General features: G+C 37.9%; 2 protein-coding genes across 3 annotated transcripts; one reads left to right on the plus strand and one right to left on the minus strand.

Moving 5' to 3' along the window:
- Positions 1 to 235: 235 nt before the first annotated feature.
- On the minus strand, positions 236 to 11,496 carry pik3ap1 (phosphoinositide-3-kinase adaptor protein 1). Of its 2 annotated transcripts, XM_026944230.3 has the most exons (17): positions 11,273 to 11,496; positions 9,824 to 10,249; positions 9,283 to 9,518; positions 8,858 to 8,999; positions 8,279 to 8,421; positions 7,809 to 7,935; positions 7,430 to 7,626; positions 6,915 to 7,083; positions 6,628 to 6,705; positions 5,886 to 6,170; positions 5,591 to 5,653; positions 5,280 to 5,476; positions 5,094 to 5,166; positions 4,192 to 4,359; positions 3,602 to 3,672; positions 3,252 to 3,358; positions 236 to 1,149 (listed from the first exon to the last, which is right to left on the minus strand). In XM_026944230.3, exons 2-17 carry the CDS (start codon positions 10,227 to 10,229, stop codon positions 1,035 to 1,037), a joined length of 2,577 nt encoding a protein of 858 aa, XP_026800031.3. In that variant the 5' UTR covers positions 10,230 to 10,249; positions 11,273 to 11,496; the 3' UTR covers positions 236 to 1,034. The 2 variants fall into 2 exon arrangements, with proteins under 2 accessions (XP_026800031.3, XP_053088945.1); XM_053232970.1 differs by lacking the exon at positions 11,273 to 11,496 and having other exon boundaries at positions 9,824 to 10,468.
- A 4,571-nt stretch (positions 11,497 to 16,067) lies between these two features.
- On the plus strand, positions 16,068 to 23,314 carry kifbp (kinesin family binding protein). Its single transcript, XM_026944483.3, has 7 exons — positions 16,068 to 16,547; positions 16,840 to 16,938; positions 18,236 to 18,315; positions 18,416 to 18,599; positions 19,216 to 19,309; positions 20,333 to 20,445; positions 20,534 to 23,314. The coding sequence occupies exons 1-7, from the start codon at positions 16,098 to 16,100 to the stop codon at positions 21,410 to 21,412; spliced, it is 1,899 nt and encodes a 632-aa protein (XP_026800284.1). The 5' UTR covers positions 16,068 to 16,097; the 3' UTR covers positions 21,413 to 23,314.
- The last annotated feature ends 1,380 nt before the right edge of the window (positions 23,315 to 24,694 follow it).

Here is a 24,694-nt window from a genome sequence, read left to right on the forward strand (position 1 = left end):
AGATCCAATTACAACCAGTTGTAACTTCTTGGCAGAGGCAGCCAGATTATCACTGTAAAGCTCCCAGCACCCTAAATAGCTCTTGTCCCTCTGGGGGAATCCTTAAAGGTTCTATGTAGAACCCTACAACAGGGGGTTTCTCTTTCAGAAAGTATTCAGAAGAAATCTCCTTTAGAAATCTAGAACCATTATCAATTTAAAGAACCTGTGAGGAACTGTCAAAGAGAGCATATAGTAGTTTGTTTACATATTTAATATCTTAGAAAAATAATGTGACCATCAGGTACTATTTCTGCTTCATACAGCTTTCTTTAGATTTTTCTTTCAGAAAAGAAAAATTTTAAACTTGAAGTTATATTCAGTAAATTTGAACGATGTTGCACAGACTAGCACGTGGACAATAACGTTAAATCAGCTTCTATTTGTAACAATCATAAGTGTCATTTTCAGTTCAGCTTAGTTTCCTGTCCATGCTTCGTGTCCATGATTAGTTTCATGTCATGAAGAGAGGAAACACTTCTGGTTAGAAGTGAAAGGTTAATAAAGGACTATTAATAAATACAAACAAAAATAGTAGATTCTGTGGTGTGAGAAATGTGTTGATTCGACTGGATTACAACATTACATATTGCTTATAAAACTGTAAATTACCTGAAGGTCCTAAGTCCTGAAGGTCCTAGTTTACTAAAGCTGCTGGGATATTAAAAATGATTTAATCAAAGCAGGAGCAGTAATCAGTTTAACAACATGTTAAGATCAATTTAGTAATTACTGTTATTTTATATTGCTCTGATTTTAGGCATAATTTGTGCTACTGAAGAACAATAACAAAAGACAAAAGTAATACCAAGGCCTTTCCAAGCACCACCAACCCAGGTCTTTCATTGCAGTAGTCCTCCAGCTGTCCATTAAAACTCGTAGCCACCAGATGGCAGGCTTTAGCCTTCTTCAATATGAAAAGTCTTTTGCACATTTGAGTTTCATAAGCTTGGTAAAAGTGACATAACATTAAGCACGTGTCGTGTAAGAAGTGATCACCGTGGCCTTCTTGCTATGGGTGGTGGAGGGATGGGTCTGTGAGGAGGCATTTGGGGGAGGTGACGAGCTGGAGTTGATACATAACGCTCATGTAGCATGCTCTCTGGAAATCTGTAGATAAAATGGTATATTTAAGTTTACTCATTACGCAGACACTTTTATCCAAAGCAACTTACAATAGGGCTGAGCTCTATGGCTCAAGGACCCAACCATGGCAGCTTGGCAGTAACAGGATTTGCACTCTCAACGTTCTGATCAAATCTTTAACCACTGAGCCACCACCACTGCTTATATGAAAACCAATAAGAGAATAAAACTTTTCTGACCTTAAAAGATGTTGCTTTAGATATTTCATATATGTGTATTTCTCTACTACTAGCAGAGGATGCTAAATTTTGAGCAGGAGCCTTATCCCTTATTTTCTCAGCTATACAGTATGTTTTGATTGGATCTTACCTCAGTTGTGCATGGCTCAGGATAAATGTACCATACAGGTAAGTCAGTAAAAATGTAAACTAAGCTGTTTTTCAAACAAATCATTCAGTCTGAAGCAAAACTGTCCATCCAGTTTAAAAAAAAAAGAAAGCAAAACAATATTATAGAGGATGATTAATGACCTAGATAGCCAGAAAAATTAGGTTAAGCTAAACATGGAAACCAACATGACAGTTTCTGATACATATTACAACTTCATCTCTTTATAATTTATGGCTTTATTTAATAAAATTCTAACTGAAAGAGGACACACAGCAAGTAATTGCGGTTAAGGGCCAGTGATTCTCTAGCTAAGATCATTAGCTCAGGTCATTCACCACAAAGGCACCACAGACCATAATAAAGTTTCTATTGTGGGAGTGTGAAATTTAAATTGTTTTAATGCTAGAATATTTAAGAAGATTTTTTAAATCACTCTGAGCTTTAGTACTTCAGTAGTTTCTCAGTAAGGAGTAAGTACAGTATATTAAATATTTGTGTGCATGTCACTGACCTTGTGTTTGATATCACTTCAGAAAATATGGATGTGCATTAAAAATTTTTATACCACTGACTTAACTCAATGTAACTTTACATTATGTACCTCCTATATGTTTTTTATGTCTACATTATACAGTATATCAACATGAGAGCCTTAAAAGATGTGTTTCCATTAAAGATATTCAAGTGGGCGCTTTAAAATAAGGATGAGGAGGCAGCTTCTCATTTCATGCATTTTAAATATAGAACTGACTTCCTGTATGTTATTATCAGATCCCCACTCATACCACTATTAACAGTTTAAGACCTCCCTATAGTTCCTGTCAATTCTATAGTAACCTTTTTCAGTTACATTTTATTATCCATTTTGTGAGCACCTGTATTTAAACTGTATTTAAAATGTATTAAAATGTTCATTTTCTCATTATTATTACATCACTTAATTATCTACAGTATGTTTACAGTAGGTTCAGTTTAAACCACAACATCCTGTCCCTATTACAAAACTCACAAAAACACCACATTTACACAACTGAATGGAAGTGTAGAATATAATACATTAGAATTATAGAATATAATAAATTACTTATTACATATTAGTTTATTATTAATAGAGGTATGGAAATGATTACAGTGTACAGTTGCGTCTTATAGTAGCTTGGTTTGTGGTTGGAATAGCATCTGAATCTAATTATGGTTTGCCACAGAGAGGAAAGTTTAAACCTTCTCTTCACTAAGCAGAGCTTCCTGTCACATCTAGCAGGCACACGGCACATGCAACCTTTACAGCTACGCTAACTTGTACAAATTCTTCAGCATTTAAAATAACATTTTAGAGCAAACGTTTAACAATATTCGCTCACCATTTTGGTCTAATCGTCTCTGTCTAGTCTCTGTTTAACATATTCACAGAAGTCTGTTTTGCGGAACTTGTTTGTACTTTGCTTTCTTTTTGCTACTTCCTGACTGCACTTTGCTCACCAGATGGCTTATAAAATAAAATCACTCACACATGTTTTTGAGGTGTTTAAGACTTGCTATGAGAAAATGTTAGTTTTGTGAATTTCCCCTCACTGTTTTGAGTCAAATCATTCTTAATCTGTCAGTAGGTGGTGATTTTAAAAAAATGTCCTGAAAGAAATTGATTCCATAAAATTAATTATGTTTATCCCTGTATAATCCCTTATATTCTGAAATGTTCTGAATCAGTGGAAACGCAGATATGTAAAAGGACACACCTTTCAGGTAAGCGAGGCGGGACTCTGGGAGGAGGGAGTGTGGGCGGAGTTTCAGCTGCCGGGCGGGGTGGGCGAGGTGGAGGAGGACCATTCTCCTGACCAGGCTCCTTCATCCAGAAAGAGAAACATATGGGATTTTATATTTATACCTGGCTTCATACTGCAAATTTCATTTAAAGATCACATGACATGAGAGAAGTTCATTCTAAAAATGCTGGGTTTTCATTATTATATACTACCATGAAGGAGCCCCCAAAATAATAATAATAAAAATTATTTAATGTGGACATCTTAGAGACTTGAGGAAACATCATCATTCCGATAGAACATGGCAAAGAGACTGTGTTCACCTCTAGCTCGCCTTCTGCCCCACTGCTGTTGCTGATGGTGCTTAGCGTGCTCAGCCTGTTACTGCCACTGCCTGTTTAGATCACAGATACCCATGAACATGTGAAAAGCAAACACCATTATTGTTCTTATAGCTGTTTTAGGGAGTTGATCTTCTTTTGTTCTTGGCCTTACATAGCAGACGTTCTCAAAAAACTCATGTCGGCTAAACATAATAAGCTGGGCAAAATATGTAAAATATTAATATGCTATGAATGATATGCTATTTGTCTTATCGTCAGTGGAAAGAGACCACTATAAAACCACTTCCGAGCAGATATTATTAAGATAGCAAATTACAAGTACAAGTTTGTGTCGCATAGATGTGTGTAAGACATATGCAGAACAGCATTTCCTGTATTGTTACATGCAGATTGCATTTATAGAGGTCACGCTGACAAAGATGAACATAGCACAACATTTCAGAGGATGTAACTGTACCTTTTATCAGCGTACAGTGGTGGTACTATTAGAATGAATGAACTACAGAAAATGGAAAAAAAAAACAAACATAAATAAGAAATGATTCAAAATGCGATGTGGCGTTACTCACTAGACGTGCTGGATGTACTTCCTGTATGCCAAGTTCCTCTCTGTGGTGGTCTGTTTGCAGAGGGGGGTTGGGTGACGGAGCGAGGAGTTGGTTCATACACGGAACATTCAACGTTCATATGAGATCCCCAGCGCAGGTTCCTCTGCATTGGAGCAGTTATATCCAGATCTGATTAAAAAACAGGAAACAAAAACAAAGTGACACAGAAGATAAATACAGTTGAATATTGTGTAAAAACGTTCAAACAGAAAGCGACGCAGTAGATAAAAACAGTTAAATATTGTGTAAAAAGGTCAACCGTTCATGAAGTTAAAATGCAGCCACATGTGACTCTGGGTAAGAGCATCTGCATCAGAGATGAAATGTTAAAAGCTAATGATGTAATATGTTACTTTAATTAATTTGCCAAATTTTTTTTTATCCAAAGCAATTTATAGGTTAAGGCAGAATACCGTTTTAGTACAGATCTGTTAAAGGAATTAACAGTAATACAAATGGGCATGAAGTGGGTATAAGGAAGACTCCTATAGAAGCAGGCATAAAGAAGGGTCCTAGTAAAGTAGGTATAAAGAAGGGTCCTAATACAAAGGGTCTTTGTGAATGTGAGATGAAAAAGGCACCTAGTCATGTGAGAGTAAAGAAGGCTCATACTAAAGTGATATAAAGGAGGCACCTAGTGAAGTATACATAAGGCACATAGAGGGTTCCTAGTAAAGTAAATATAAAGAAGGATCCTAGTGAAGTGAGCTTAAAAAGAAGGGTTCTAGGGAAGCTGGCAAATAATGTCCACTGCAAATAAAAAAATAAACAACTACTTCCACTTGCTAACTTCAATCTGTTTGTTTACCAGTTGTATATTACTTTTTTGGAATGTTAAAATCAGTGTGAAATGAAGGTCATACCTAACGCTTTTCCACTTTTTCCTTTGTCTTTTTTACGTCGGATGATGCTGTCTCGTAATTTTTGTAAATTTTCCTAGACACAGGGACACACACACACACACACATGCACACACAAACATTAACTGTCTGATTTAAAATGTGTAGCTCATGGTGTCTGTCTTGCACAGTGCTCTATTTTCTCAGTACCTGCTGGAAGCGGATGGACTGGGATCGTTTTTCCTGGTCAAACTGCCAGGCTTTAAACTCCTGCACTGCCTCCTCCACGGTGAGCGCGCCCACCTTCACCCTCTCCTGCAGGGAGATGAGCTGCCTCTGACCCGGGGTCTTCATGCCAGCATAGGGATCGTGGGCACTGCTGAGCATTCGCTCTGGCACCGGCCTCACTGGTGTTAGGGAAGACATGGAGAATTACACTTTTTGCCTACTTTATGACTGTCTTGTAAAAAAAAATCATCATGCCTGGTTAAAATATTGACATACAATTTTTAAACTCATACCTTCAGGAGATTGGTCCTCTTTGCAGTTACTTTCTGAATACAGTGAGTTCTTGGAGGAGAAAACTGCAAAAACATATTTTAAAACACACAAAAATATTTAATGTGTTTGATGTTTATCAGCTGCAAAACACAGAACACAGATCAAATGCAAGCTGCAGAATCAAATAGTTTTGCACATTGCTGGAAACAGTTGTTTACACCAAAGAAACCTGAAACTCTAAAAAAAAAATATAGAGCAGGTATTTGTGGTACAAGTGTATTTGTGCAGTATTTGTGGTACATGTTTAGGTGCTACCTGTTGAAATATAGGTTTTGCATTCCTCAGGCTCTGAGGTGGTGCATGTTCGAGGTATCGGGGCCGGTGGACGATTCGCAATTACAGATGAAAAGCCTTCTTCATCGTCTATGGTGTCATAAATTTCATCTGGATAGCAGAGCTTATACGGGTCTTCATCTTCGTCTTCTTCCTCATAGTTTTCCACATTGTCTTCTATGTTTTCCTCTTCTGTCTCATCGACTCTTCCACCAGAGTATGAATAATTTACGAGATCTTCTGTCTCAGAATGCTTCTTTGCATTTACTGAAGTGAAACATTAGATGTTAATTATTTAACAATAATCTTAGATAATACACAAGTGCAAGTAGTGTTACATAGATTCTGCACATTAAAGCTTACATAATCATTTGATTTTACAATGATAATAATCCAGTTAGAAGTAATATCACATCATTCACAACTGCAAATATAATGTGCAACCCAAACATGTCATAAATCTAATATCAGGTACTAGGGAAGCCATTTTTTGTATATAAAATTAGCAGAACATTCAATTGGATATTCTGAAGATTCAATATTCACATTTTTTTTCATCAATCATGTTCCCCATATAGCAATTCTACCCTATTAAGAGTCAAAATAGTACAAAAAAACACTAAGCAAAAAATAATCTTAACTTTCTAATTAAACATTTTAGATCATTCAGACCAGGACTTGTTTTGTTAGTTAGGAGGTTATGTTCATGTCTCTGTCCTTTCACCTTCAAAAAACTTTCTCAACACAGCATCTTCTGAATGAGACTCATTGAAAGAACTGTCCAAACTGTCCAAGTCTTCATCTACAGAGAAAGAAATCACATAACGCATTTTTCTCATGTATTTTTAGTCACAGTGGCTTTCTCTGAAATTTTGCATCAAATTGTTATTGTAATAAAGGGACAGATTATTATTTCCTTTGTTATTATAATGTATCTGCGAATATCAGGGTATTTTACTGATTCTTATGACACCTAATGCCACACATTGTACACAGCTGTCATTAACTTACATAACTGCATGTCAGGATTGAGTTGCATCATGGACTCGTATATGTCCTCCTGAAGAGAAAACTTGGCAACGAAATTTTGTGATGCATTTGCCATTGGCTCATAAATGTCCTCATCTCCTGGAGTTGTCATGGATTCCTCTATGTGATTCTTGACCAAGTCTATAGTCTCCTGGATGGTTTCACAATACAAAAAGCATTAACACAACTGACGTTGGCATCAATAGTTTATGTAAAGTGTGGAATGGTGATTAGGGCATAATGGACTGAATAATATGAATCCAGGCTAATAATAATTATGCTTGCTGAACAGCATGCTCATGATTATGACACTGTGTCACAGTAATCCTCTATATAATGCTAAAAGATATACGTTCGAACATTAGAAGCTATGAAGACAACCACATTTCATGAGTCACTTCAAAAACAGCTAGGTTAGGGCATCACGAGGTTCCTCGTAATAGGCTGTTAATGTGAAGCAAATATTTAAATTTGCACAAAGACTACTATGCACTTACAACATAGTCATCCATGAACTGTCTCAAATCAGGAAAACCACTTTTCTCGGCCAGCGTATTAGGGTAATCCCCATTCTTGTTTGCTATGCTGTAGGCCTGAAGGGCTCCAGGACATTGCAGCAATGTGCTCATCAGCTTTTTTAATCCATACTTTGCCGAGAAGTGAAGTAATGTTGGGAGTTCCACATCCCGCTGATCTGAATGACCAAACAGAGCAGGTTACGAAATGTAATCATTCAGTTTCTCTGTGAATGATCTGATATTCATTCTTGTCTCATAATTCAAAATACTATACCATGTACCATACCATTCATATCACATATTGTACATGGGAAAGTCATCCTTTTTTAATACAAATTAAACAAAAGAGCTGGCTCACTTGTAATATCCTCTTCAAGCTGATTAATTCCAAATACTTTTAGTCCATTTGGAGGCATCTGTTTTTTGAGAGAATCTGTAAACATGTTATCCAGTGCCTCTGCTGCATTTGATGTGATACTGAATGCCTGAAAAACAAAAGTCATAATTTATCTCAGCACTAAGACACCAATGTAAATTAGAAAATGATTACAACATATGTAGTATTTAAAAATGAGAAAAACTTGTACTTCTAATCAAGGTTCAAGATTTATTGTCATTGTCAACGAAAACAAAATTGCGGATTTAAGATTAGAAACACAAACTGAATAGTTTGAAACGTATGTGCTATATATTTCTTTCTTTTTAACCAATAAAACGTGCTTAACTGAGCAGAAAAATAAAACAGAGTGTAAAGTCTGTTTTCATGTTTATCCAGGCTAATAAATCAGGTCATTACCTTGATGAACTGCAATGAATGGAAGTAATTACCTGACACATAAAATGCACAGGGTCCATAACTTTTTCAAGATAATTGCTAATTTCCTCCATTTCTGTGTAGTATGTCACAGTTGTTGAACATACAATCGACTCATTAATATACAGATGCAGAGTAACTTCCCCGGTTGGCATATCTGAAAGGATAACAGTGCTATTGTATTAGAATTTAATCTATGCATTATAGAATATATACATTAAAGCACTACAGATACACAAGATGTAATAATAAACTCATTTCTAATTTCTGAGATTTTCAAACACAAACATTCTGGGAAAACTCTGCATTTAATTATTATTCACTTTAGCTTCTTGCTACTAAAAGCACTTCTATAAATCCCTATGATCCTATGAACAGCGTTAGAAAAATACTGACAATACGTGTGATCAGAAAAAAGTTAAGTAATGTAATTTACAATAACATTTTCTTGATATCGCCCAGCTCCAGCTGCAATTACATGAATTAATTAAGTGTAAGCACAAGTAAGTGTTATAACATGCAAATTATATTAAAAGTGAAAAAACACAGAGGAACTAAAAACAAGAAGTTCCTCACTCGGATCTGAAACCCACCGGGTGACTGAACTGTAACAATATATTCGTTCACAGCAGTTCCTGACATGCGTTTTGTTGAATGTTCACACTGAAATTCCACTTCAATACTGTCTTGACTGTCCAACTTGTTTCCCATAATGATATAAATATCCACGGGGGTCTGGAAATATTGAGAGGACAGTATATATCAATATTATACAATGCCAACAAATGCAGCAATGGGCACACAGAACATATTTTCATATAGGCGTATACACAAGTTAAAAAAGTGCAAGTGCCTTGTGTGTAACTGACATAGTGACAAAAGAAGTGTCATCTCAATGTTACAACTGTGCAGCACAGACAGTCCCGAGAACGAGTACTAAATAAAATGTGTTGCCTTCACATTTTAGGCTTAACATCATAATTTCTCAGTGCCCTGAAAAATAGTCCTGAATACGTACCCCGCAGAGGATTCTGTTAGGTTGGACAGTAAGGCATGCTTTCTGCTCTTCTGATGCAGATAGACTTGTGGACTGAGTCACGTTTCCATGTGAAACATCCACATCTTCCTCTGGTAAGTGGAACTGAGCTGAATGGAGCTGATGCTCTTCCTCTGGAGCAGGCTGATCCATACTTTGTTTTGGTGATGAGATTTTATTTGCAGTCGTCACTTCGTTCGCAAGATTAGTAATGTTTTCTTTGAAGAAACAGATTCTCACATTATAAAGTCTCTCGTGAATCCTAATAATATTAATTCATTTTAGATTTCTAGCTAACAAAGCCAAAGCTTTATTTGGGGAAATAAGGTGCTGTCAAAATGTCCTTCTACAATCCTAATTACTACCCACTTAGGAAAAAAGACTCCTCAAGAGTTCTTAGGATGGTTGGATGGTTAATAGTTCTAGCTTCTAAAATACTTGGAACCTTTTTTGGATTTTTCGGGGGACGAAACAAAAAACCCTTAAGAATGCTAGATTTTTTTCTTAATAAAGAAATACATACCTTCGTCAATAACTTCACAGACTGTGGAGACATACAGTGCTGGCTCATCTTCCGAATCAAGCTTTCTCCAATTATTCCAGTGTTCAAAACAGTCCATTAAGCCATCGCTTTCGGAGACGCCACACAAAAATGCGACAATTTTACTCGGAGGATAAAGAAACTTCTTCAAGGTGTTCCGCACCGCTGGCTCACTTTGAATATCTATAAATGCTACTGAAAGCAAAAGCAAGATGCACTGGCTGGCTCTAAAAATCGAGTAGTCTTTATCTTGCACTGAATGTTCTCCATCCACAAGATAAAAAGAAATAGAATCCTGGGGGAAATAATGTGACGCCTCGAGGATGAGCTTCAGGTATGAGGCCCAGTCCTGGGCCTCACTAGTGTGCACAATTAACACTGAGCACATGATGGAGCATCCAGGATTTGCTGCAAAAGAAGAGTTATAATGATTCTTCCTCCCAAGTACAGGTACCTGTGCCAACCTGTAAAACATCTTATGTCTTTTGTCATATGTCTTCAGGCATTTGGACTGATAGCACCCACACATGCCACATCCCTAAATAATAGACTATAATGCGACTCATTCTGTACTATAAACCCAGAAGCTAGATTGTTGATGTGAAACTAAATGTGGCCAAAAAAAACTGGACCTTTATCTAAAGCATGAACAGAGTCATTGTTCTTGTGTAACCTTGATATGTCCTATCCCCGGAGTACACAATCGATAGTGATCTAAGCAAACTGCAAGGCTAACATCAGTAGGCAAATTCCTAAACATGCATTGTGTAGTCTGTGTATCTACTGTTTCTAATGTTCTTTTCATATTTGTGTCTTTGGTGGCCTTTGAATGGAAAAACATTCCATAAAAAAAAAAACATCAACAACAATGCTAAGAAGTTTAAAAAAAAGAAAAAGAAAAAAGAGAGATGTGGGTGTATGCAGCAACAATGCAACAAAAAATTACGCAAAATTAACAACACGAAAAAAAAATACTTAGAATGGTTTTGACGTGATCTTCTTAAAACTGATTTTTGACAAATTAAGTATAAGACAGCTACCAGAACTGGAACAGGTATGTCAAGAAAAATGTGCTAGGGTGGGCTACGGTGGTCTGAATATAACAACTAATATGATCCAAAAGTTGTTCAGACAATATAAAAGTGCTTGCATACAGATTATTTATATTATATTTCACATTCAGAAAGAGAGAGGCAAACTTTTGAATTTTTTGTTATTAATATTATTAATATCGTAACACACATTACTTGCCCATTGTTGTTGTTTGTTATAATGAAGTAACATTTGTCAAAACTAACACATTAAATGTCTTGTTGCTATAAAATTAACAGTTCTTTGACTTCTTTGGTTTGTTCAAATGGGATGCAAATCTTTGCACTTGACTGTAAACAGATTAGTTCATGTTAAGCTTTTTAATGCTAAGTTACTTACCTTATGTCTCAGTGTGAGGTATCCAAGTCTAATAAAATCATCCAGTTCAATAACTACACAATTTTACCCTTTATCCAGCTCTCCAAGCGAAATTTTAACTTGAATTTTTAACTCAGGTTTTTTTTTACTTTTCTGTGGTACAAAGTCTGAAAGTCGACAGCTCTTGAGTTACACATATTAAAAGAAACTCTCCATTTCCTGCTAGTGTGTGACAACGTCACTTCCTAAAACACTGTTTAACAAACTGCCTAAAATGTCTATCTGACAAAGACAGAGATGATTTGTGTTAACCTACGGGAGGAGAACTGTAACTGTTACTTCCCACAAGCAAACACAAAGGTTATGAAATACAACTACAGCAGAAATGCAGGCCAATGTATTTTAAAAAAAGTATTAAGAATAAAGAATAGAGAATTACAAATTAAAATATGTCAGGAAAGGTTTGGATTTCTAAATTGAATAGCTACTGAAACGTGATCTGATCTTCCTGTAAGTCATAAATTGTAATGTCATAAATAAAGACAGGCTTTAACTAACAACACACACTTTACAGTGCTATATAATTATTGAACTAATCTTTCAAACTGTCAGAATTGTTGATGACAAAAGTATGCAATTGCTTATATTTAGTAAGTAGAGAACCTCTTTTATGGGAAATAACCTGTATTACTCTGTTCTGCACCTAATTAGTGGGGATTTTGCCCCATTCCTCCACAAAAAAACTCTTTCCCTTGGTTAATATTTCAGGGATAATGTGCTTGCTGTCTTGCAACTCAGCATTCCAGTCCATCCGAGGTCAGCTCTTTGTGTAAACTGTTGTAAACACGAATTTTCTACAGTGTTGATGATTTACTCCTGTGTTGTGGGTCATTGCTATGTTGCATGAGTCAACCTCATTTAAGTTTAGATCTGTCACACATTGTGACTTTCCGCTGTAGAGTTCCCTGATTGGAAGCTTCCAGCAAAGCAGCTCCACACCATTACACTCCCTCCACCATGAGGCACTGTTAGGATGAGGATTTTTTATATTGAGATCCAATGTTTGTTTGTTTTATCAAACTTGGTGCAGGTGTGCAATCCAGCGAACATTTTTACTAGTGCTGTGGAACATTTAGTTAGTCTTTAGCTAAATTGAGTGGGTCAGCATATTTTAGAGTTCCTATTTCCTTCGCCACATTTTAATGTCTATTCTATGATTAGATTTACCAGATGCATTTTTGCTGCATTATTAAACTATTTCCTGTTCACCCATTCTCATTAAAGAAAAAAAATCAGAATATTTCTAAAAATCATTTCTCAGATTTCATTTCTGAAGACTGCATTGCAAATAGGACAAAACAGATTTCCTTTTGATATAACTACTAATGAACATCTTGTTTGATACTTAACAGAAAGCTATTTGATGCTCCCAGGGGAGATCGATGGGAAGTTTCACTGACAGAGAAAAAAAAAAGATAAATTTAGAAAAGAAAGTGGTTAGATAAGAAAGATGTAATGATAGTAATAAGCAAACATGACTGGTTATGCTTGGTTGAAAGATACATTTTCATATTTCAAGTGCTGTGTAATACAGCCAATTTCTCTATTCTCACGTCAGCGGAGTGACATACCCTTCCCTTTCGGTTAGTTTTGGCACCCAGAGTGTTTACAAAATGTGTACAATGCCAGGGTGTGTACAATGCGATACTCCTTTATCTAGACAACTGGACAGCAGGTGTTGAGCTAGACAAGTCATTATCTTACATGAGGAAGCACTAGGAATAAAGTCAGTAAAGAAAAGTGTCACTTGGCTCCCTCACAAACTATTCAGTGGCATGAGGCTTAACTCACATGCTATAAGATTGTGAGTGGCCACATATTGCCCATATTCAGACTTTACACACAGACTTCATATGGCCAAATGTATGTGGACACCTACCCTCAAACTGTTGCATTACAATTTCCTTTCACTGGAACTAAGCAGCCCAAACCTGTTCCAGTATGACAATGTTCCTGTGCGCAGAGCCAGCTCCATAAAGACATGGTTGCTAAGGTGGAAAGGAAGAATGCAAGTCCCAACCTCAACCCCACTGAACACCATCGGGATGAACTGGAATAGCGATTTCATCCATTGGTCCAGTGCACATTTTTGTAACTGTCCTGAGGTTCCTATTTGTTATGATGACGTGAAACCAGAGTCATAGAACACAGTGGACCTGGTGACTGCAGAGAAACTAGTACCTGTGATGATCTGTGGTGGAAGGACATCCTTGTTCTTCTGGTTTCACTTCTGTATATTAATCATGAGATTCTTTATTCCATACACCCACTTTCTGCTGCTCTTTGTGGCTAACCATGTGTCTCAGCTCAGATTTTTTTCACATCACTAATTGAGCCTTCCATAACTGAGGCAACACTGACACACTCCATGATCAGAAACTAAATCTGATATATAAACTCATGTAACGGGAATGGTTTGGGCTGAGTAATTCAAGGTTCAAGGTTCTTGATTTGTCACATATATATTACATACATGTGATGTAATGTAGTGAAATGTTTTTCCTTCTTCCTTGTCCCACAGTGCAACAATGATACATAATAAGAACAGAAGAAAATAAAATAAAATAAAATCTAGTAGACTATATGTAAAAAAGTTTAGCAGCCTTTCGGGGAATGAAATGTAGAATATGAATATGCATAAATAGAATATGTTTTAAAAAAAAATATACAGATATACAGAGCTGTAGTGTGCAAAAATGGTGCAATTGTTTCTGTATAAAACTATACAGAGCTGTACGGTGTAGGAGTTTTTTATGCAGTGTGCAAAAAAATTGGTTTTTCCATAGTACAAACTGTTGGGCTGGTCAATATTCTTTTCTGAAACTCAGATACTCAAAATACTTACACCTGTCAATCTGAATTTATGGAATTGTGTGCCATGGACGAGTAATATTTTTCTTCCACAGACTTCTGTGTTTTTAATGTGGAGCAAATAATGAATGTAGTGTACAACCTGAGGTAAAACTTTCTTCTCTGGCTTCTCTAAACATCACTGACTTAACTTGCTTTTTCACCTGTAATATAGACGTTGAGAATATGAATCCAAAGTGGTTCTCAGAGTTCTCAAAGTCTAAAGATAAAAAAAAACTAAAAGCATAGACTAGAAGCATCTTTCATAGTCATGATGTTTATTCTTAGGTGACAAGACTGTGAAGATGTGTCTTCTGCAAATCGATTTCTGCTATATATGGCTTGCACACTGCATAAGAGAGTAGATGATATGCCCTGTGGTGAGCTGTGTGTGTCTGAGCCTGATGGTGTCAAGTTAGCTGGCTAATGTTAGCTTGATAGCTAAGCTAGCTAAAAGACAAGCTCTTATTGCAGGGTAAAATGTTATTCTACACTAACTTAAGCTAGCTAACTAGCTAAAAGTTTTGCAAAAGTAAAAAATTTGCAAATCTGGTCCCTTTCAGTTTGTGTATTTTTATTACTTGATCGAATTCTTATTCAATCTTGCGTCCTTGTGTACTCGTTCCATGTCATCATCCACCGCTGAAGTTCAATTCTAATACTCAAGAATGCAAGTACTGGGACACATGAAATTACCAGGATGTCTTCTTGAGACCGAGGATGCATCAGATGCAGACTTGAGCGCTCCAAACCCGATTGAAGTCCCAGAAATCATTGCGGCAAAACTATGGCGAATGATGGAAGTCTGGCCTATAGTGTCTTTTTAACGACAATAATCTATATATGCATCTTAAAAATAATGATTCTGATATATGATTTAGATTGAGATATACAGTACATGAGGTTGTTGAAAAGTCAAATTTATTTCCCGCTGCAACCGCGCAAAATGTGGGAAGGCTTGCGAAAGTAAACATTCGTTTGGCATAATTTTAATAAAGTATGGAGACACATGGAGAGAGCCAGCAGTGCTCAAATGTATATTTTATTGGCATAGTACAAAGAATCTTTATATCAACAGTGCATTTGCAACATTAAATACACATATTTATTTACACACATATATGCCTTTAAAGAAAAGGATATAAAATACAATACAAACTGTATATAATAATGTAAAGTAAATGCAAATAATAATGATAATAATGTACATAATGTTATGTTTGGCATTTTGTGAATGTTACAGTGTTGAATTTATTGTCTGTTCAGTGGTCCTGTCCCGAAATGTGCTGCGACGGTCCATTGTGCAGTAGGAAGATCGCGGCACGTCCCAATTCTCGCAAAAAGGTGTTCTATGTTGCCTCGCACCTCCAGGGTCGGGGGTTCAAATCCTGCCTCCGCCCTGTGTGTGTGGAGCTTGCATGTTCTCCCTGTTCTTTGGGGGTTTCCTCCGGGTACTCTAGTTTCCTCCCCAAGTCGAAAGACATGCGTTGTAGGCTGACTGGCATTTCCAAATTGTCTGTAGTGTGTGATTGTGCCGTGTGATGGGCTGGTTGGCATCCAGGGTGTCCCCTGGGACAGGCTCCAGAGAATGGACGGATGCGTTCTCTGTCCTCCTGTCCTTCTGCGTTCGTTCTTCCAAGGTAGCGTGGCAAGACCGGTCTTCACAAGAACGCAATTGTGTTCTGAGAAAGAGATAGTGTATTCTGTTATCTGATCTGTTTTATTAGCTGATCTTGTTCTTCTTCTGTCTGTTAGTTAACTAGTTAATATTTATAAAAAGCAGAACACTGACAGTGCATGTGCGCTCCTGTGCTTCTATCTTCATTTATTTAGCTTGCTCTCTAGTGACATCTCAGTCTATCCCTATGAGAATTACAGAGCGCTCTATACTGACCCCTGGTGTCCGCTACTAGCGGTTACGTCATTTGAGCACAACATGGCGTCCACCAGCAGTCGAGAATGGAGGTCTGTGTGCGAGAAATTTCGCAGCGCTCAAGAGCTTTCCGAAATAGAATCGCGAAAAGATCCCGAAAACGAGCCTTTCCGCTCTAAATATAAAGCCAGGGAGCTGCTGAAGGAGATTTACTGCATGGTAAAGAATTTCGACGTAGACGACAGTGAGAATGAGGACCGAGAAACGGACGGTCAGTCAGAGGAGCCAGGAGACGGGGAGGCGGTACATGGAGGAGTTAATAAAGCGCACGCAGGCGACTCTCAAGCCGGACTCCGAGCCGCCAAGCTCGGCGTGATTGACTATCACCTGGGAGTGAACCATATCGAAACCGAGGAGCTCTCCGCTGGCGAAGAGTACTTAATGAACTGCATGAAATTACTGGAGGAGTGTACTGTAACACGGGAAAACGTCTCGCTGTTCATACAAGTCAGGGTAAATAGACAGTGGTTTTATGTACCACACTGGCTACATCCAAAACCGCACACTACTTCCGTACTAAGTAGTAAATCAAAACAAACAGCACCATACTATTTAGGGCCTTAGTATGCAGGTTTGGCCGTAGCCATGGCAACCCGCTAGACTGCCACTCCTTGTGACGTTATATTTTGTCATACTATTTAGTAGCGTAGTGTGCATTTGGGAAGTAACAAGCTAGCCCCTGATTGTCTTGGGGTTTTTGTTTGTTTGTTTGTTTGTTTGTTTTATGGTACTTTTCTTTTTGCAGAACCAGCTTGGCATCTTATGGGCCGGACGTGACGAAACCGAGAAAGCTCAAGGCTTTTTAGAAACGGCGGAGTCCATTTATGTCCAGTACATGAAAGAGGTGACACAGCGTTTTCCCTTCAGCCCATCCCCATACACACTGTGCTGCATCATCCTGCACACACTGATACACAGCTTTCACATGTACAGGATAGTTTATTTACACAATCCTGCAACGCAGTACATGATATCCCCGGACAGTGCAGCATTGTTTTATAATCCTCAATGCCTAATGATATGTTTTGTACTTCCACATCTTTCTTGATATGTCACTGGCACTGCAGGCAGACTTGCACTTGTACATCCTTGCTAAAAAAAAATAAGCTAAAGCTTGCCTGAAGCTTATGGGGTTTGCAGTAAAAAATAATTAATAAATTTTAAATTTTAATGCAGTTATGCCAATCTTAACCCAAGGCTACATTCTGTAGTCTTAACATTCAACAAGGAAGATAATGTTCCTCGCTACAGAATGTCCATGACCTGATCCACCTTCGCCTGTGTCCAGATATGTAGGTTTAATAATGCTGCACAGAGGATTCACAATGTATCTTTTAACGTCAACGTGTGTGCCATGATCCTTATGATACATACAGTAGAAGGATGTGATACGCAAGTGAGCCCTTTTACTAATGACTCCATTTTTGTGTGCTGTGAGCATCATGACTAATTTACAGTTATTCTAGATGAGAATTTATGTGGATTTTTTTTTCCAACAAATATTTGCCGGTGGTGCTTCACATGTTCAGTAATGGGTTTGTAATCTAATGCAAGGCAATTCCCAGCCTCCTTCATGGTCTGTGTGTTGTACATTTACCTTGTCTTTGTATATAATATGATTCTTGCACAATTTATATTAGAGGCTTGCACAGGATTCATCTTAAAGGCAGATGCTGTTTATATCCTGATGAAAATAGGAACATGTAGAGTTTTACCAATTTAGTTACTGCCAGTATAATAGTGTGTTGCCATGGACTTTCCAGCGTGTATTCCAGTGTGTATTCCAACCTCATGCCCAGTGTTCCCAGGATAGGCTCTGGATCCAACACGACCCTCTCCAGGCTAAAGTGCTGAATGAATAATAAAAAAAAAGGCATTATAATCGTGACACTGGGTATCTTGTTTAAGATCTAAGCCTTACACTAATGTAAGAGTAAGTGTTGATGGTATGAAGTTTGAGAGAGAGAAACAACTGAATTTTATTTACAACTTTAATTTTGGTATAATGCACAATAACTCACAGTGATTTTTGTTAAATCAAACTAATCCTGCTAGAGTAGTCACAGTCAGTGGTTCAGAATGTAGTGGAAGCTATCCATGGATGATATGAAATATTGAGTACTTCATGTTTAACATTCTAGGATGGCCAACCACCACTGGATTTGGTAGATTTCTTTGTGCTAGAGGAAGATGCACCATCCCAACAAGAGAGAATGAGGAGGTGAGATTTCTCATATGCATTTTCTTTCTACTCAAGATGTTTAAATGTTTTACTGGTTTCTCTCTTTTAATCCTTTATTTTAATCTGTTCGCCTCGGCAGATTTGAAATGGCATACACGCACACACTTTATTATCTGGCTCAAGTGTATAAAAATCTGGGTCAGTATGAGAGAGCAGGACAGTACTGCCACAGCACATTGCAGAGGCAGCTGAAGTTCAGCCAGTTTGTGCCACTCGAGTGGGCCATCAATGCTGCCACTCTGTCACAGTATTACATCACCAAGGTAAGCTTTTAAATTCTTTTAAGGTATGTTTTTAAAGTCTTTTAAATTTTCAGCTAGTCCTTAAATCATATTGTGTACATTCCTAGTGTTATACTGTCTATTCACAAGTCCTGTGTCGTGCTTTTATGATTGCATTTCTATTCCAAAAAATACTGACTTTATTTCCATGATCCAAATCTTTAGGGTAGAAAAATGATCAACATGGATGGGCTGTAATCAAAATCAGTTCATTCCAACACTGCCTTTTACACAGGTTCGACCTTTTAGCCAGAAGACCTTTCTGAAAAGGTTGAGCAGACCACTAAAGGACAAAGGAAACCAATGAAACCAATTTCTTGTAGCTAAAGGCCTGTGGCTATCTTCAAAAATAAATGTGAAAGCGCTGTGTTGCAGTATAGTCAGAAACCAAGTGTGAGAAATGCATCTCACCTATGCTGTTGCTCAGGTCTCTGCTACATTTTGTCTACCTACCTATCTACCTGCGCTTGTTTTCTTCTTTCTCCTCATAGCCTAGAATATTCACAGTTAGCTACATAAGGGAATAAAAGCAGACGTTACCCTTTAAATACTAATTCCTTAATTACTACTCTTAAGTTGTTTTGGTGATGTTTTTTAGACGCGATACATGGAGGCACGACACTGTTTGGCTGCAGCTAATGTCATTGCTGGCCTGGCTGGAGAAGTCCCTTCAGAAGCTGCTGCCAAAGAAAGTATGTTCAACGTCTTAAGACCTGAACTCTCACATTGCCTGCATTTTAATTTCCCCTTACTATTTGTGTTTACTAGCACTATGTCTGTAGAACCGAACCATTGTCTTAAACCAGGAAGTTATTTGGATTAAAACCCCACTGTTATGATATAAGAACGTAATATGAGAAGTATGAGAAGTAATTGTGATCCTCATATGAAGATAGTGGGGTCTCATAGTGCTAAATCTATGTTAATACTTAAGTAAGGAACCAAGTACAATGGGTCATGCTATTATAGGAAACAACAGCAATAGAGTGGTGTTATGTGGCAGGATGCAAAGCGGTTACCACCTTGAAGTTGATTATTTTCCAATAACAACACTGTCTGAAGGGTTTTTTCTCACATACCACATTAGTTTGGAGGTGCTAATTGTTTATTTATTAAAGACCAGCATGTCATACCTTTTATCCTTTTATAATTACATTTAATGTCATGGAAGATCTGTAAAACAAGTTACTTTCTGTCATCACTTATAACAGCTGGAAACAGGCGTTCCCTCACCAGCGCCTGTTTTTTATCTCGCTTGAAGTTAATAAGAGAGAAAAATGCAGCTGAGAAACCATAAACAACTCTGTTCTGAATTTTTCCTGTGTCAGAAAATTTTATTACCGCTTTATCTCCGATTTGTAGAAAGCACTGACAGTGGACACACCTTCCAAAAAAATGCGAAATTAATATCTCCTCACAGAACACATCACCATATCAGCATTTACACAAATTTTTAAATCCACTTAAGTGGACTGTCCACCATACATGTCCTTGTGTATGTTGCTGTAGAAATAACAACATATTAGAACAAGTGTATTAATATAAACCTTGCAGCTGAACTATATCTTCCAACCAATCAGAATCAAGCATTCGGCAGTGCTGTGGTATTTTTTTATAACGTTTTTATAAATAATGTATTTTGTCTAAAATTCCTCAGGTTCACACCAACATGTAAACTGATGTGCAATGTATAACTTCATTTGTGTATTTCACAGGTGAAGCTGAATATGAAAAACGTGAGCAATTGTGTCAGAAAAGAGCTGAAATTGCAAGGTGCTGGATCAAATATTGCCTTAATCTGCTACAAGATTCTAAAAAGCTTTTGGAGGTAATTTTACTCCACTCACGTTCACAGGTGGAAGTGTGTCTTTAGATTGATGTTAAATGAATTTGAATGTTTTCACTGCCCTCTTCAGGACAACATTGGAGAGTTAGACCTGGACCGACAGGAAGAGCTGCAGAGAGCACGACAGGATGAGGAGGAGTTAAAAGAGATAGGAAGAAAAACAGCAGTTCTCTTTGATTCTGCCGACACGTTCGATTCAATTTGCAGCCAGGAGGAGAAAGTGAGCTGCATATATCCATTAAACTTTGAAGAAGCCCGTGCCATCTTTCTGGTGGGTCAAAGCTACGTGACGCAGGCCAAGGAGTATTTCGAGATGGATGGTCACGTAACAGACCACATTGAGATCCTTCAGGATCACAGCGCTCTTTTTAAGGTCTTGGCATTTTTTGAGGAGGACCTGGAGCGCCGCTGCAAGATGCACAAGCGCCGCGTGGACATGCTCGAGCCCATCTGCAAGGACCTGAACGCTCAGTACTACTTACTGATCTGCCGACAGTTGCAGTTCGAACTCGCTGAGACCTTCTACGAAATGATGGACTTAAAACTGGCCGTGGCTGAAAAACAGGACCAGCCAGACGCACACACCATAAAGAAGTTCAACCACTTGTGCTTGGCATCCATCAAGTACTACCAGATGTTCCTGGACTCCATCCGCTCACCAGAGGGCAAGTTTCCAGAAAAACTCGAAGACGATCTGCTGAGACCGGCACTGGTGGCTAAGTTTCGTATTGCTCGACTTCAGTCCAAGATCATCTCAGGAAACTTGGCCACTCAATTGGAGAATCTCAGCCTCTCACTGGAGTCATACAACTTTGTTGTGCAGTATTGCGAAGAGCACCCAGAAGCCAAGAAGGCTGTGGAAACTGAACTGGAGCTGAGTGAAGAAATGGTGTCCCTCCTTCCTATGAAGATCAATAGAATACAGTCTAGAATGGCCTCCTCTAACTAAGATGAAATAGTGATCACTTTGTAAAGATGATCACTGGCTGTAATGAGAGCTGACATGGAAATAAAACTACTTCTGTTCCACTTTAACTCTAAACCGTCATTACAGTAGGTCAGAATATATACACTTACCAGTCTCCATATTAGTGACACCCTATATTCCCAATCTGGTCTAGCTGCCCTTTAATTCATCTTTGCTTGTACAAACCTGGGAGCAGACTAACTTTGAGAGCTTTTTCCTGTACTTTCCTGGCTGAACTGCATGCCTCAATTATCACTAATTTAATGGCACAGTGCATTGTGATGTCTATCACATCTGTTCAAGATAGCAATGTTAAATATAATGTAACTGTTAAATGCATTTATGCATAATAATAAATGAATTTGTTTTCGTTAGTTTGTCTTATTCATTCTTAATTGGATGACACAACATTCAAATTTTTCTTAGCAGCCTGAAATTGTCAGCTGAGTGCTGCTGCTTCACAGCTCCAGGGTCCCCAATTTGATACAGAGCTTGGGTTATTGCCTGTGTGGAGTTTCCTCCCACCTCCCAAATAACATGCCAGGCGATTGGCTACACTAAATGTGTGCACATGGTGTACTGTAATGGACTGGTGTTCCAACCAGGATGTACAACTCGTGCCTAGTGTTACTGGGAGTGGCTCCGGATCCATCGCATCCCTGACTAGGATCAAGTTCTTACTGACAGTGAATGAATGAAAGAATGAGTGCTTAATATATGACGTGAACATCGTTACTTTCTTAGCATGTGGAGACTGAGCTTTTGAACATAAAGCTAACATTTTCAATGTGATTATTACTTGTTAATGATTAATTATCATTAGTCCTTTGCAGTACTTGGATGTTAAGAGGAGATGTTTACATGATTACTGGTTTGTCCTCAGTTTCATTGGAAACTGATGTTATACCTGCATGATGACTAATGGGGGAGCTCTGCTTCTGTCTCTGGCTCATTTCTAACTGATAATTTCCATTCTGTGGACTGGGGACTGTTACACAGTATTTAAGATGCTGTTTATTTCTTCAGCGCAGACATACCCAAACAGGTCTCCATTATTATGGTGCTGTGTGATCTAAGTAATTGTTTAGGAATGATATGTTAGTAGGGCTTTCTGTCTCGGTTACCAGAGGAATACAGACACGACTCCAAGTGTTGTACCGACTCATTATCTCTGGAAAGTACCAAAATGGTTCAGCAGTTACTTGCATGTTTAGAAATTAATTGATTTTATCAATGGAATTCACCTGTTTTTTTTTTCTTCCTTCATTCTCAGTTCACCATATTTGTAGCAGAATTACTTTGAATACCCTGTATGTGAATATATTTGAAAGCTTCAATTATTGTCATAGTCTGAAGGCTAAAAGTCTGTAACTGTTACACCTTTACTTTTGCTCAGATGTCTCTCAGTAGGGAGTGGAGCTTTTCTCCTATCTTACCAGGGTTTCACCACACAAATTTTCTAGCATAACGCACTTAGCATATTACTTTACCATTATTATTGATATATCTCAAGGAGGCATGTCATGGCCTATAGCTTTCGATGTTTCAGTTATGATTCAGAATCTTGGAATGTTGATTTTGAACATCTCAAACTCCTAGAACACGTTAAACGTTAGGAAAGGGAAATGTCTGTACACCAGTTAAGCCACTACATACAGTTTTATTTCATCATTGTTCCTCCTAGAGAGCTTTAAAAAAAAAAAAAAAAAAAAAAAAAAAGTACACCATGTCTTGTTTTTGTTTGTGATTAGTAGCGAAATTTGAACTGTGCAAAATTGGGGAATATTGAATATGATTTACATTAGCTTGCATTTTTGCAAACCTTATGTCTTATAATCTTATGAATCATGATTTTCATTATAATAAATTCAGTTGTTCCAGGCATTCCAGCAAGTACATAAACTGCCACTCTATTATTCTAACAAGATCAAATGAAGTAATGTGGGACAATGGAAACCAAAGAACCCTGCTTTCTGTAGAGACTGGCAAAAAAAAAAGTCAGAGACAGAAATCCCCATAGTTTCAGTTGGTGTGTGTGAAAGAGAAAAACGGAGGTGCCGATTCATTGTTTCCATCAAGCTCAGCATCATGACGTAATGCAGTTGTCTACATCACCCTTGCAGAGGAAATGGATTAAACTGGCTCTTTGTTTTTGCTGTCTGATGCGACATGACAGAGTCCTTGACTGAAGCTGTACCCAAACAAACAAATTATACTCCACGATTGCCTTCATGTGGCCACTTAAAATTATACTTAAAGAATGAGTAATACCAGGAATTGTCCATAAGACAGGGGTTATCTAGACAAACAGGACTTAGATGTAGCACTTTACCACCATTCCCTGCTGAAAGTATTGGAATGGCAAGGCCAATTCTTTTGTTTTTGCTGTACACTGAAGACATTTGGGTTTGTGATCAAAAAATTAATATGAGATGGTAGAATTTCAGCTTTCATTTCCTGAGACTTACATCTAGATGTGTTACACAACTTGGCAGCTTTTGTTTGAACCCACACATTTTTCAAGTGATCAGAAATATTGAAACGTGTGAGTGACAGGTGTTTCTTGTTGCCCAGGTGATTGTTAGTTAGAATAGATTGATTGTGTGAACATTATATAGCTCTGAATGTCTGCTCTTGGTATGTGCCCTAGGTTTTGCCTGTGAAGACTGCATTTGTTGCTATAAGGATAAACCAACATGAAGACCAGAATTAAACTACTGGTGTACTACCATTCATAGAACAGGTCATCCAGTGAAAACGATAGCAGCTGATGACAGAAACTGTGTGAGAGCTGTAAAGAAAAACTCTAAAACAACAGTCAGTGACATCAACAACCTCCACAGGGCAGAGGTGAAGGTATCACAATCCACCATTCGAAGAAGACTTCCAGAGAAGAAATACAGAGGCCATACCACAAGATGCAAACTATTCATCAGCAGTAAGATCAGAAGGCCAAATTGGAATTCACAAAAAGAAATACAGAGATGAGCCACAAAAGTTCTGGAGCCAAGATTAACCACTACCAAAGAGATGAAAAGGCCAAAGTGTGGAGAAAGAAAGGGTCTGCTTATGATCCAAAACATACAACAATCAGCCATAACATTAAAACCACCTGCCTAATATTGTGTAAGTCCTCCACCAAGACGTTAGCAGCAGATCCTTTAAGTCCTGTAAGCAAAGTGGGGCCTCCACGGATCAGGCTTATTTGTCCAGCACATCCCACAGATGCTCGATCAGATTCAGATCTGGGGAATTTGGAGGCCA

The sequence above is a fragment of the Pangasianodon hypophthalmus genome, chromosome 3 (genome assembly GCF_027358585.1).
Source record: "Pangasianodon hypophthalmus isolate fPanHyp1 chromosome 3, fPanHyp1.pri, whole genome shotgun sequence".
Lineage (NCBI taxonomy): Eukaryota > Metazoa > Chordata > Actinopteri > Siluriformes > Pangasiidae > Pangasianodon > Pangasianodon hypophthalmus.